Genomic DNA, 14,835 nt, shown 5'->3' with positions numbered 1-14,835 from the left:
AAATTTACCTATGGCTAGGTCCACAGACTTTCTCCGCCCAGTATCCACAAGACCCCCTAGATTCTCATCAATAACTTATCTCCCCTGCAAAATAACTTTGCCCATATGCCTACATCCATAAATGCCATATAAGGATAGAAGCACTAGGCAAGAATCTGACAACATCCCCATCTCTTTTTGTGCACATCCATCCCTTCCAGTCCTCCTCCAATACCAAATGTGCCTAGAAATTTGTTCACTTAGTATTAGATTCTCTTTTTATGATACCCCCAGCTGTCTTTACGAATACATCTAGTTACTATATTTTGTTCTTTATCTACCTCCCCATCCTTTCACTAAAATTATTCTTATTTCAAAAAATGACCTCTAAACAGAGAGGAATAAACGCCTACTACATCTCTTGTATGGAAGGTTAAAGAAACATCCTCCTCACAAAGGACCTAAAAATGTATGGTTTATTATTAAAAGGATTCCTCCTATAACACAAACCCCTCTTACTACAAAAAAGCATTCCTATGAGACTCAACTGCATACTAAATTTCCCCTTCATTAGTGTGTTTAATAAATTATGTTTTCAAATAATAGTTTTCATTCAGCAAGTAGTCATGAAATATATACTATATTCCCGGTCAACTCTAGTTGTTCATAGATAGGTATAAGAGAATTTTCCCATCTTACCAATGTTCCATAAACACTGCTGTGCTGATCTGGTTCCAAAATCATGTACACAAGGAATAATTCTTTAAAATAGGTGCTCTCTCCAGTCCCTACCTATGCATCCATCATTTCTTGAATAAAATAACTTGCACTGTTGATTGGAAGAGAAAAAACTAACTTCGGCATGTTTCATAGGCGACTGCTATACGATACTCAAATTGTGACTTTTTGTCAGTCTTGTGTGGGGTGCAGAAGCATGCTGTACGATGCTTTAAAAATGCACATTAAACAGAAATGTTGTTGCAAGTCAGCAAGTATTGTATTTCCTGAGTACTCATTATGTTAAAAAACTAACTCAGGAAATGTCAGGAAAAAGACTTGTTAAGTTAAATAAATAAGGACAAGAAGCTTAGATAAGAAATACAGAAAGAGATGAGAGCTATTAGATTGTACTGCCAAGTTTTGATGATAATAACATCTCAGCGTGAACAGGGAATAGCAAATTCAAAGTTAACATAATTCTCAGGGATCTAGAAAGGAAAACTGCTTTGCTTGACTTCTTTGTTGAGTTACACCTGGAATATTGATCACTTGGTTCACACTGACTTTCTGAACATTCCCCCAGCCCTCACCTCTTAGTCAAAATATTTCTGATATGTTCAAACTCTGCTCCCTGGTTTGCTGCTTTTCTTTCCTTCACCTCTGTTGTTTCTGAAGAATTAGCTAAGCAGTTAGACTGACGCTCTAAGAATCATACCATCCCAAATTTCTAGAACTTGAAAGTACTCAAGTAAAACATCATAACTAAAGAAAGGACCAACTTAGCATACATATAAATGCCCACTTACATCTATTTAGTAGCTTACATTTCCGTGTCCTTAAGCACCCCCTATTGCCCTCAAGAGCTATCACCCATGTGTTACAGAGACGTAATATAACACAGTTCTCTTCTGTCTCTTATTTTAACAATAAATCTGAAAGTCCATTATTTTTAATAAAGAAAATATCCACTTAAAGAACTCTAAAAAAAAAAAAAAAACCACAATGGAGTATTTACCTTCCCTCCTTTCATGACGCCGATCATGAGACTGTGAAGTGCGTTCATGATCATGCCTCCCTTTTTCTCTCATTGGAGACCGATGTCTTGGGGGACTCTGCTTTCTCTGAGGAGAAGACAGAGAGTGTGAAGGATAGGGAGAAGCAGAGCGGCGTAAAGGTGGAGTTACTGTCCTCTGATAAGATGGTGAAGGAGTTCTTTTCCGGCGAGGAGAAGGAGAATGTCTTTGAATAGATGATCCTGACTGTGAGGAAGATGAGTGATGTCTAGAAGATATAGGAGAATGATGCTGTCCTGCTGGGGAAGTGGACCTATAAAGAAAGCAACAACAATAAAAAAATATGTTCAAGAGCTTTCATTTCTAGCCAAAAGAAAATCTTCTTTAAAAACAAAGAAACAAACAAAAAAACCTGAATGTAAAAGTTAGAGCTAAAAGTGTAATAATTCCAAGATAAATTTTAATTCACAATGATGTAAAATCATTAACAAGTTGATTTTTAAAGATCTGACTGATTTTGAAGTCAGCTTGAGACAACAGTTCTAGATGAGACATGCATTGCCCTTCTGCTGAGCTTTGGCTCCAAGGCACACTCCCTTTTCCAGGTAACATCCTCCCTGAGCACAGATGGTTCTTACTCTCATGTAAAGTCTGGAACTCACTCTTACCAGAGATAATCTCTGACAGTGTAAATAGGTATTGGAGGAGGGAACCCACAAAGAGCTAAAGAGAAAACATACTAAGATCTAGGAAAGTGGGTGTAAGAACGTCTATAATTCAGGGCTGTGGGAGACGGGAAAAGTTATCACCAGCTACGCCAAACAAAAGTTTGCACTGCCTGGGCTGACACTTAGGATAGGGAAAGAAAGCTAGAGTTAAGGAAAGGACACACTGTCTATACTGTCTTTATCTTAAATAACCTGCCTTCACTCTTGGGCAGCACAAACTGAAATTTAGTTCATAAGCTTTGGTTTAACTGAGGCTTCCTCTGCTCCCTTCAAATCATCTTCTTTGCTGCCAGAGAAATAACTTATAAACTCATGAAGCACATCTGAATCACTCCTATAATCTGTTATGTCTTGGGCTGTGTCTACAATGAATATGCAAAAGGTGTGTGTGACGGAGAGCTAGAATACACACATTTGGGCAATAACTAAAAAGAAACAGGACTAATGTTTAAAAAACAACACTTCAGACATCACATGCTCAGATAAGTATCATATTTCTCAAAGTAATCATTTTGAGGACAGATGTTTGTTCAAAAAAATTATGAGTTCCTGTCAAAATATTTTAGAATTACCTTCACTGCCTATGATAAATATTTTTTTAACTTCCACAATGTTGGCAAAATCATTATTAATCCTAAACCAGGATTCCTCAATCTTGACACTATTGACATTTTGTATTCAGTAATTCTTTGTGGTGGCGGGCTGTCCTGTACATTGTAGGATGTCGAGCAGCATCCCTGACCCCTATCCACTAGAAGCCAGTACCATCTCCCTCCCATCCCCATTCATGCCGATAAAAAACTACTCCAGGTATCTCCAAATGTCCCCAGGGAGGTAAAATCAACCCTGGTTGAGAACCGCTGCTCTCAACTACGCTGTTTATAAATGATGCCTTAGTAGAACTTTTATCAATAAAAGGTTTAAATCTATAAAATACATGTTACTGAGTCAGGAAAGTGGTCAGATATATAGGAAAGAATTTTGCAAAACAAGAAATTAAGCAAAAAAAAATCACCTTTTGGATAATAGTTGACTTAAAAAATAAAAGTCAGCTAACTAGAACACCACATTATCCTAAATATTATAGTTATTTACGATTCTGCAGTACTTTCATGCTTTTAATAAAAATTGTTATTCCTTTCTCACATAAAAAAAATAAGACATAAACCACCATAGCTTAATTGAGTCTAAACTGAAATTTATTTACTAACAGATATGAGTACAAATGCTCAATGGGTCTTGCCCAAATTTGGAAAACCATTTATGACCAATGGCTATTCAAATACTGAACAGAAATATCACTGCAAGACTGAGAAATTCTAATTTGACTATCATTTGGTGCTTTCCAATTTCAATTTCATTAGGTTCTAGTCAGTTTGGAAATACCTAAACTGAAAAAATAAAGAATGTGGCTCTCCACTGAACTGACATTTTGGTTAGTTTTGAGTTTATTTCTGGAGTATACTCAAAATTATTTCAGGAATGTCTGCAATACCCTTTGGTGATTTGTTCACAAAACTTAAATAAAATAGTTCATAATACTATCTTTTAAAACACATTACAGTCTAATCACATGTCTATTCCAATTTGGTGTCTATAACATGGAAGAAAAAATTTCGGTTCAAGCTTACATAATCAAGCTATCATATTAAGGACAGAGCACCAATGTGTTGTCACATTACGGCTTCAGCATTTTAACCATATTTTTCTTCCTACTTATCCTTCAGGGAAAAAATAAGTTTGTTGAGTTAATCATCCATTATCAAATGAATGTTTGTGTCCACCCTCCACCCCAAATTTATACGTTGAGGCCCTAACCTCCAATGGGATGCCGGAAGGAAGGGAGGGAGGGAGGGAGGGAGGAAGGAAAAGAGTCATTTTGATTCACTGGACAAATGTTAAGTGAGCACCTTTTATGCTAACCATTATTTTTGACACTGAGGATACAGAAATGAAGAAGACAGACAAAATCACTAACAATAATGATGATTATAATAATATTAACAACAGCAGGTAACATATGCTGTTACTATGTCCACAGCATTGTTTTAAGTGCTTTTGTATATTAACTCATTTTGTCTTCATGATGACAACCCTATGAGGAACTGAGACAGAGAGAACTGAAAAACAGTCTGTCTTAGTTGCAGAGTCCAGGAGTAGCCCACCAACAACAAAGAAAGCCAATTTCAGCTAATTAATGCAACATACAAGTCTATACAACAGAGTAATGAAGTGTAAACAGTTAGGTCCAAAAAAAGTACATCGGGGGACTACATTAGGTGCTTGGTAAGGAAAGGGCCTTTACTAAGAAGATAGCTTTTGAGCCAAGAGCTGAAAATTTGAGGGAAGAGCTTTTCATGCTGAGGACTCAGCAACCATAAAGGAGGCAGGAGGGATGGTGATATATAAAAAGAACAGAAAGAAGACAAGTATAACTATGATTCATGGGAGAATGGAAAGTTCATGAGAGGGTCAGAAAGCAGGCAGGGGACAGAGGATATGGAGTCTTCTAGGTCATGATAAAAGTTCAGATTTTATTCTAAGTATAAAAGAAATCACTGGAGAGCTTTGGGCAGGGAAGTGTCATTCAGAAATTGAGCAACTTGCCTAAATAAATATGTAAGACAGAGAAAGAAAATGCTTCTGTGTGATGATTTGTTTTAGACCTAGTAGCTTGCTCTCCCTTTGCAGCAGGTGATAAATACTCCTCAGAAGGGGAATCATTTCTAACCGAATGATCTACAGAAACTAGAATACTTTTGTTGTGGGAATCTTTTGAAAGATGTCTCCTCCATAAATAAATGGTACTTGAAAAACAGATTTGATTCAAGCAAACTAGTAAGAAGTACATAATACAAGTAAATCTAAGCCAAGTACTAATAATTTTGGTTCAATTTCATTTTTGCATTTATGTAGAAATGAATTAATTTCAAAAACCTCAGTCTAAGAATGGAGAAGAATGTTAAGATAAGCATTATTAGCACATCCTTCAATGATATTCAAGTCCAGAATTATGTGCCATTTAATTATAATAATTTTCCAGAATCTGGTTCAAAAACCTTACATGAACTTGTTCAATCCCATGACTTGAGTGAGCTAAAAACTGTACCTATTGTTGTGATCAAGAGTCAGAAGAGACAAATATCCAGTATCCCTGGCACATGGGGAGATTGTTTTTAAGCTCTAAGAGAGTTGGTATTCCAAATGCAATAAAGCCCAGAAACAATACACCAGCATAACAAATATTAAGACAGCTGGCTCCTATCTTCTGCCTGGTGGAAGAAGTTAAATTTATCACTTTCTCCTGGGACAGGATGGGGTGATGAGGAGATGGAGAGGCCCAGTCCCTGCCAAGAAACAGCAAGCAATCCAGTCTTAGGAAAGAGGGAGGTAAACAACGGTTCTCAAGTCCCTAGTCCGACTTCTCAGACCCCAAATCTCCTCAGTCAGGCCAAAAAAATGGATGTCAAATAAGGGAGATTCTTGAAATCACTGCCACTTTCCTGGAAGTTCAATCCAGTCACAGGTCATTTAACTGTCAGTAGAAAATTACCACCAGATAACACCAAACCACAGCCAGACAGAGATGGATTTTGATAGTGTGGCTGGGTATCTGTTATTTCATTAATCTCATTACATACTACACAGTCCCATATTTTTACCAGATTAAACTTTTGGCCTTTGTATGCCGTGTTATGCATTTCTGATTGGACCAATTATTAAACAGGGCTAAACTTCCCAACCACCTCCTGCTACTGAAAACGTCCCCGAAGAACAATTTTCCTCTCAAGTCTCTGATTCCATCAAGCATGACAGACAAAGGGTTAAGAGCACACTTTTTAGGAACGTAAATACCACTCTAGATTTTGGCTGCAAAACAGGAGCTTTTCTGAGTTCAACAGATTTTCCCAATATCACACCTATAAAAGGAAGTCCAAGCCTTGATCAATTGGACTAAATGTAAATGGCTTTTTTGCCCCCTGATGAAGTTATTTTGATATTTATAAAACGATTTCATTTTTAACACGTCTACCATGAATTCAGTATATTATATAATTATGTTCAGCTACATTACATATTTCTTTAAGTGTCTTAATTTTATATCCCTAGCCTAAATTAGTATTCATGTAAAAATACTTTTTAGGTCTATAGACAGGGCTCAATTAAATGCAGAAAAAAGACAATGCCTCAGACAAGCAACTCCCAATCTGAATACAAAGGTTCCACATAAATATTAAAAGATTTGCATATCCTTCATGATATTTGTGCTAATGTCGACTAATTGGGAAAATATTATAAAAGATATTACAAATTCATCAATGTTTTTAAAGTCTGAATTTTAAAATTACATTATTCTCCTTTTTTCCTTTTAGATGGGATACTGGTATAGTGATTGTATTTTTTTTTTTAAGTATGGCTGATTTACAACATTGTGTGAGTTTCCGGTGTACAGCAAAGTGATTCAGTTATATATATATACTGATTGTGTGTGTGTATATATATAGATATAGATATAGATATAGATATAGGTAGTGATTGTATATTTTTAAGTGTCTTTCTCTTTTAGAGATATATACTAAAATATATACAGATGAAATGAAATAAGAAGTCTGGGATTTGCTTCAAAATAACACTGGATGGGGGAAGTGGATAGGGGTACAGATGAAACTATGGATATGAGGGTCATTATACTATTCTATTTTTATGTTGTGAAATGCTCCATAATAATATTAATGTAACATTAACATGTAATTCTTCCATCCTCTATATATAACTGAGTAACACTGGTACATATTTACTCAAGAAACTATCAATTCAGTCTACAGAAATGCTTAGTTCACACACGGATTCCTCCCTGTCCTGTCCTTCATGGCCACAGAATAAGATTCACCAGTCCAGACCATGGTATCTGAACATGAATGGTAGATAATGAATAAATTAAAGAATTAATCCAATAGGTAATAGTCTTTGTCAAACATCTGAAACATTCTGATTTTAATTATTCAGATGTGTGCAATCACTGAAAGAAAATAAGGCTGTCAATTTGGTGGTAATTTGCTTATTTTACTAAGCTGATGTCAAAGTCAGTAAGTTTTTTTTGTTTTGTTTTTGTTTTTTTGTTTTTGCTTTTGTTTTTGTGGTACGTGGGCCTCTCACTGTTGTGGCCTCTCCCGTTGCGGAGCACAGGCTCCGGACGCACAGGCTCAGCGGCCATGGCCCACGGGCCCAGCCACTCCGCGGCATGTGGGATCTTCCCGGACTGGTGCACGAACCCGTGTCCCCTGCATCGGCAGGCGGACTCTCAACCACTGCGCCACCAGGGAAGCCCAGACAGTAAGTTTTGAATGATCACATCTGTCTTTAAAATCTGAGGAAGACTCATGTAGGCATTTATACTCTTATCAAGACATATTCAGGTAATTATAATAAAGTGATTTAAAAAAAATAAAACAACTTACTATGCTCTTAATACTATCTTATTAAACCACAAAATTCTGCATTTTGATTAGTATTTTGATCAAAACATATTACCTATCATAAAACCATATTTAACCAGCAGAATGAACTATATGCACTTGTTAGCTAATTTCTCTGGTTAACTACTATCCAAAAAGTTTTTGTGTTTCCTTAGGCCCTTGTTCTTAAACTACACTAATATACTGGTCGTTCCTCATTCAGCAAAGAATATAGAATACAGATTTTCATTGATAAAGATGATATTAGAGGTCCACTGAAACACTGCTGAAATATCTAGTTTAGGATTATCTAGATACAGTAGGTTAGGAATACTGATACAAAATATTCCCTTCACAAGTGATTTTCTGACTAAATACCTAACTCAAACTTAATTTTCCTGTGAGCTCATATCTTCTAAAACAAATTACAGAATATAAATGGTTTAGTTGAGTTCCAAGTAATCAAGATTTTGCTGTTTTCTGTACCAAACAGGTCATAGAAAGTTTATTTTTAAAAGTATTACGGGAGGGCTTCCCTGGTGGCGCAGTGGTTGAGAGTCCGCCTGCCGATGCAGGGGACGCGGGTTCGTGTCCTGGTCTGGGAGGATCCCACATGCTGCGGAGCGGCTGGGCCTGTGGGCCATGGCTGTTGAGCCTGTGCATCCAGAGCCTGTGCTCCGCAACGGGAGAGGCCACAACAGTGAGAGGCCCACATACCGCAAAAAAAAAAAAAAAAAAAAAAAAGTATTACGGGAAATTGCTACATTCTCTAAAAGCAGAGTAATAAATCTATAAGGCATGTGTTTTTGGATAAATAAGTGGTATGCAGGTTTTGATCAATGTTGCATAAATAAATCATTGCTGAGTAAAGTCTACTAGTCAAATTGTAAGACACTGATACAGAATTCCTTTAAGAACTATGGCCTGGAAACTACTGGCTTCAAAAGCAACTACATAACAGAATTTAGTGTTATTCAAATTAACAAATATTCTGGGAAGAGAGTATATTCTTAACTAGGTTGACATGGCCAATAAAGGTTTGGGATGAGAGTACTGAAATCCTCGATGCCAGATTAGTGGCAAAGGCCTAAAGAATGATTAATAACTCTTAAGAATTTTTGGAGAATGGGGAAATCATGAATTTTTCTGGGAGGATATGGACACTCTACCCCTCACGAAAACATACTCAGGCAAATTTTAACTCACAAATCAGACCTCTAAAATCCAGGTTAGTAGCTCCTGGTGTAGAAAGTTGAAGAACTGAGACACAGAAGACAGGGAAAAGGACTTAAAGTCATAGGATCATGTGGCTTTGTTACATCATTTGTCTCACATGTATGCATATGCATTTGGGAACCACCCTTTAAGAAATGTAAGCAATCCCCTATATACAATAGGCCTAGTAAGTCTTACTTTACTTGGAAGGGAACACACATGATTACTGTATTACTTCCACCTGTAGTAACAAAGTTTCTGACAAGATTTTTGTTCACTGCTGCATCACCAATGTTTAAAGCAGTGTCCACCACACACTAGGTATTCAGTAACCTAATAAATAATAAATGTATTAGCATACTTTCACTTAAGCACAACACATCCTGATAACCAAAATACTCCCAATAAACCCATTATAACATCTAAATTAATATTAAATGGCAATTTTCTCCAAAAGGAATTTAGATACTAACCTTTGATTACATACCCCAGAATCTGAAAGTAATGACAAAGATTCTTAAATATACTGTTTGGCTTTAGAATTATTCTTTATTCACAGTAATGGAGATAAATTAAATTAATGAATCTGCCTTAAAAAAAAAAACACCTGGAAATCAAATCAACTCCTCCTAAATCAAAATGCCCCCTTTCAACCTTGTCAAATATGGCTTTAGAACTCCAGTGACAATCAGGTACCCATGCAGTCCTTCAGTAATCTGCTGCTTAGTTTCCTTAGAGAGAAGAAATAAACCAAGTTCAGATTTTTCTGTACACTGAGCAACAGGTGAATCTTAGGCATACCTTACTACTCCTGGTAGAGATGGCCAGGGAGAAAAAAATGGAAAATGAAGAATCAATCTCTGTAATATTCAATTCCTCATAATACAAAATATGTTACCATTTCAGTGGTGAACTACCCAGGGATATAAGTTAAGAATCACTTCTCAAAGATTTCTGGGTCAAAATAACAAAACAAGAGCACCAAGAACCATTAGAGAAGAATAAAGACTTCTTAAAATGTAAATCAGCAAGAACATTTAACATGATTTATATCTGATTTACATGTCATTTTCAAAAACAAACCTACCAGATTGAATAAGATAAAGAGTGTATTTTAGGAAAATATGTTCAAGAATTATGGATGCTCCAGTTAACCAGTTTTTATTGCTCCAGTAAGACATAATAATGTTGCTAGGTCCTAGCAACAGCTGACAGAATCATTCTGGTTCTTCTAAGTCACCACAGGGAGGAGAGAAAAAAAAATTGATTCTTCTAAATAAGTTAGACAAGATGACCTCTTACCAAGACAAGGAAAGGGCTAAGCTTATCACCAAAATCTTTTTTGGGGAAAAGACTGGGTTTTGTTGAACTTATATATCATAAAACTATTATCAGCTGCTTACTGGATAGATAATTTATCCTGAATGATCGCAACATAAAAAAAGCCCATTTAAGAAAAGTCCATAGCAAACATCATTCTCAATGGTGAAAGACTAAAAGCTTTTCCTCTAAGGGACAAGGCAAGGATGCCCACTCTCACCACTTTTATTCAACACAGTATTGGAAGTCCTAGCCAGGGCAATTAGACAAAAAAAATTTTAAAAAGGCATCCAAGTTGGAAAGAAAAAAGTAATTACCTCTACTTGCAGATGGCATGATCTTATATGTAGAAAACCCTATACATTCCACAAAACAAAACAAACTGTTAGAACTAACAAATGAATTCAGCAAAGTTGCAGGATGCAAAATCAGCACACAAAATCAGTTGTGTTTCTATACAACAATGAACAATCTGAAAAGGAAATTTTAAAAAACAATTCCATCTACAGTAGTATAAAAAAGAACAAAATAAAGCATAAAAATTACTTAACATAAAAAATACTCAGGAATAAACCTAACCAAGGAGGTCATAGACTTGTATACTGAAAACTACAAAACACTGCTGAAAGAAATTAAGATACAAATAAACAGAAAGACATTCCATGCTCAAGGACTGGAAGATTTAATACGGTTAAGATGTCCATATCATCCAAAGAGATCTACAGATTCAATGCAATCCCTATCAAAACCCCAAAGATAGTTTTTGCAGAAATATAAAAATTCATCCCAAATTTATAAGGAATTTCAAGGGAACTCAAATAGCCAAAATAATTTCAAAAGGTAATAACAAAGAGGATTCATGCTTCTTGATTTCAAAATGTATTATAAAGCCACAGTAATCAAAACAGTGTGGTACTAGCAGAAAGACAGACAAGCAGACCAATGGAGTAAAAGAGAGCCCAGAAATAAATCCTTGCATATATGGTCAAATGATCTTCAAGGGTGCCAAGAACATTCAACGGAGAAAGGAGAGTTCCTTCAAAAAATGGTGCTGGGAAAAGTGGTTTTCTACATGCAAAAAATGAAGTTGGACCTTTATCTTACACCACATACAAAAAATTAACTCAAAAGGCATTAAAGACTGAAATATAAGATCTAAGACTTTAATAAAACTCCTACAAAAAAACATAGGGAAAGGGGCTTCCCTGGTGGCGCAGTGGTTGAGAGTCCGCCTGCCGATGCAGGGGATGCGGGTTCGTGCCCCGGTCTGGGAAGATCCCACATGCCGCGGGGCGGCTGGGCCCGTGAGCCATGGCCGCTGAGCCTGCGTGTCCAGAGCCTGTGCTCCGCAATGGGAGAGGCCACAACAGTGAGAGGCCCACATACCGCAAAAAACAAAACAAAACAAAACAAAAAAAAAACATAGGGAAAAATCTTCATGACATTGGAGTTGGCAATGATTTCTTGGATACAACACCAAAATCGCATGCAACAAACATAAAATTGACAAATGGGACTACCTCATACTTTAAAAACTTCTGTGCATCAAAAAACACTATCAAGAGAATGAAAAGGCCACCTATGAAAAGGGAGAAAATATTTGCAAATCATATATCTGATAAGGGGTTAACATCCATAATTATAATGGATTCCTATAATTCAACAACAAAAATCAAATGGACTCAATTAAAAAATGTGTAAAGGAGGGCTTCCCTGGTGGCGCAGTGGTTGAGAGTCCGCCTGCCGATGAAGGGGACACGGGTTCATGTCCCGGTCCAGGAGGATCCCACATGCCACGGAGCGGCTGGGCCCGTGAGCCATGGCCGCTGAGCCTGCGCGTCCGGAGCCTGTGCTCCGCAACGGGAGAGGCCACAACAGTGAGAGGCCCGCGTACGGCAAAAAAATAAAAATAAAAAATATGTAAAAGATTTAAATAGACATCACTCCAAAGATGATATACAAGTGGCCAAAAAGCAATGAAAAGATGTTCAACATCATCAACCATCAGCGAAACGCAAATCAAAACCACAGTATCAACTCATACCAGTTAGGATGGCTACTATCCAAAACACAGAAAATAAGTGTTGGTGAGGATGTGAAGAAATTGGAACTCTTGTACACTGTTAATGGTGTACAGCAGCTTGTATGGAAAACTGTATGAAAGTTCCTCAAAGAATTAAAAATTAAACTACCATATGATCCAGCAATCCCACTTCTGAGTACATTGCCACACAAACTGAAAGAAGGGTCTTGAAGAGATGTGCACACCCATGTTCATAACAGCACTATTCACAATAGCCAAGAGGTGGAAGCAACCTATACATTCATCAGCAAATGAATGGATAAACAAAACGTGGTATATAGACAATGGAATATTATTCAGCATTAAAAAGGAAAGTAATCCTGTCACATGCCACAACATGGATGAACCTTGAAGACCTTATGCTAAGTAAAATAAGCCAGTCACAAAAAGACAAAATGATTTCATTTATATGAGGTATCTAAAGGAGTCAAAATCAAAGGAACAGAAAAGGAGAACAATGTTTACTATGGACTGGGGAGCCGGGGGATAGGTGGGGGAGTGAAAAGGAGTTGTTTAAGGGTTATAGAGTTTCAGATTTGTAAGATGAAAAGGTTCCGAAGATCTATTTCATGTCACTGTGAATATACTGTATATACATATATATAGTATATATATATAAAAAACACTACCAAATTGACATTTAAAAATGGTTAAAATTAAGAAATTTTATGTTTTTTAAATCATAATGATTTATGTTTTATAAACATATTAACATGGATTGAAGTATTGATATTTCAATATGTTAAGTATTAAATACTTATACATAGTTCAAAAACACTAAGTAATCCATTGCAGTAATGCCTAAAAGCTTCTGAATAGTAGTTTAGATTCTAAGAAAGTAAGATTATTAAAAATATACAATCCTACTTACCTTGGCTTGTCTCTTTTTTCTCTTTGTCTTTCAAAATCTCGTCCTCTGTCCTTTCCATCTCTTGGTTTTTCTTCTATCCTGTCTTTTACTTTATATTTTTCTTTATATTTTTTCCCCAGAGCAATATCTTCCTGTATAGGAGGGGGTGGGCTAGGAGTACGAGGTCCTTTCTTCTTACTTTGGTTGCTTTTTGAATTCCTGAAGGTAACACAAAGCTATCAGAAGTCTAAAGACTTTTAGAAGGTCAAATAAATATTTTTTTCATTTTAACAAAGCACTTTTAAAAAATGGTAGCATTCCTTTTAATAACTTGCCATTTACTATTTTATATACTAGCAATCAATATCAAAAAAAATTTACTTGCTACCTACTTCATTAATACTGCTTATTATATAATTTTAAAGGGTATATTTCTGAGAAAAGATAAGAGGTGGAGTAGGAAGAGATTCTTTCAGGAAGGAAAATATCATAAAATAAAACAACTGCATGAACTGAATTTTTTTTTTAAAGCTTATTATAGAAAAGTAGATGAAAAAGTAAAAATCACCTATAATTCCATTACCCAAGTATAGCCAATGTTAACACCTTGGATATATGTCCACACTTTTTCCATGTCTCTTTCCCTTCTTCCCTCCCTGCCACCCCATACACACAGTCATAATACAATGTTTTGTAAAATTTTTTGTACTAAATATAGCATGGGTATCTTTCTATAACAAAAAAGTGGATTTTTTTTTTGCGGTACACGGGCCTCTCACTGTTGTGGCCTCTCCCGTTGCGGAGCATAGGCTCCGGACGCACAGGCTCAGCAGCCATGGCTCACGGGCCTAGCTGCTCTGCGGCATGTGGGATCTTCCCGGACCGGGGCACGAACCCGTGTCCCCTGCATCAGCAGGCGGACTCTCAACCACTGCACCACCAGGGAAGCCCAAAAAAGTGGATTTTGATAATTATTCTTATGGACTGTACAGAATTTCCTTTAATAGATATGCTCCATAACTTCTTTAAACAATTTCACATTGATAAGTTTTTCAGGTGGTTTCCATGTTTTCAGCATTATAAAGAACAATTACATCAACTATAAATGAAACCTTAAGCACTGTTAGTAAACATTCTTTTAAATCTTTGTTTTAAGTCTTAAACATTCATTTAAATCTTTCCCAACTCTTAGATTACAGAGATTGATCCTTTAAATTTTAGAATTTTGTATTTCACGGTTAATCTACCTGTGATTGTTTTTTTCGGTCTAGACTATCCTCTTTAAAAGTTGGCATTTAAAAGCATTTTATCTAAATGCTGTAACTTTGAGCCTTTACACATTACAAATTGTCTGTCTTTACTTCATACCCTGACAACAGTTTGAGCATTTTGGTGTCATATCCTTTTCCCTCAGAGCTCTATAAATATTGTTACAATATTTTGTGGCATTTAGTGTTTTGGATGAAAAGTC

At 36.2% G+C, this 14,835-nt stretch overlaps 1 protein-coding gene across 2 annotated transcripts in view; it reads right to left on the bottom strand.

Moving 5' to 3' along the window:
- ZC3H13 (zinc finger CCCH-type containing 13) overlaps positions 1-14,835 on the bottom strand; it is a 93,921-nt gene that overhangs the window by 36,393 nt on the left and 42,693 nt on the right. For both annotated transcript variants that reach the window (XM_082859306.1, XM_082859307.1), the window contains 2 exons: positions 13,386-13,583; positions 1,715-2,025 (listed from right to left, as the gene is read on the bottom strand). In XM_082859306.1, the coding sequence (XP_082715432.1) occupies positions 1,715-2,025; positions 13,386-13,583 (509 nt within the window). The remainder of the gene's footprint in view (positions 1-1,714; positions 2,026-13,385; positions 13,584-14,835) is intronic.

The sequence above is a fragment of the Leucopleurus acutus genome, assembly GCF_964270905.1.
Source record: "Leucopleurus acutus genome assembly, chromosome: 18".
Taxonomy (NCBI): Eukaryota; Metazoa; Chordata; class Mammalia; order Artiodactyla; family Delphinidae; genus Leucopleurus; species Leucopleurus acutus.
The sequence above is the reverse complement of the archived record's forward strand: the minus strand, read 5'-3'. Positions and strand labels throughout refer to the sequence as shown.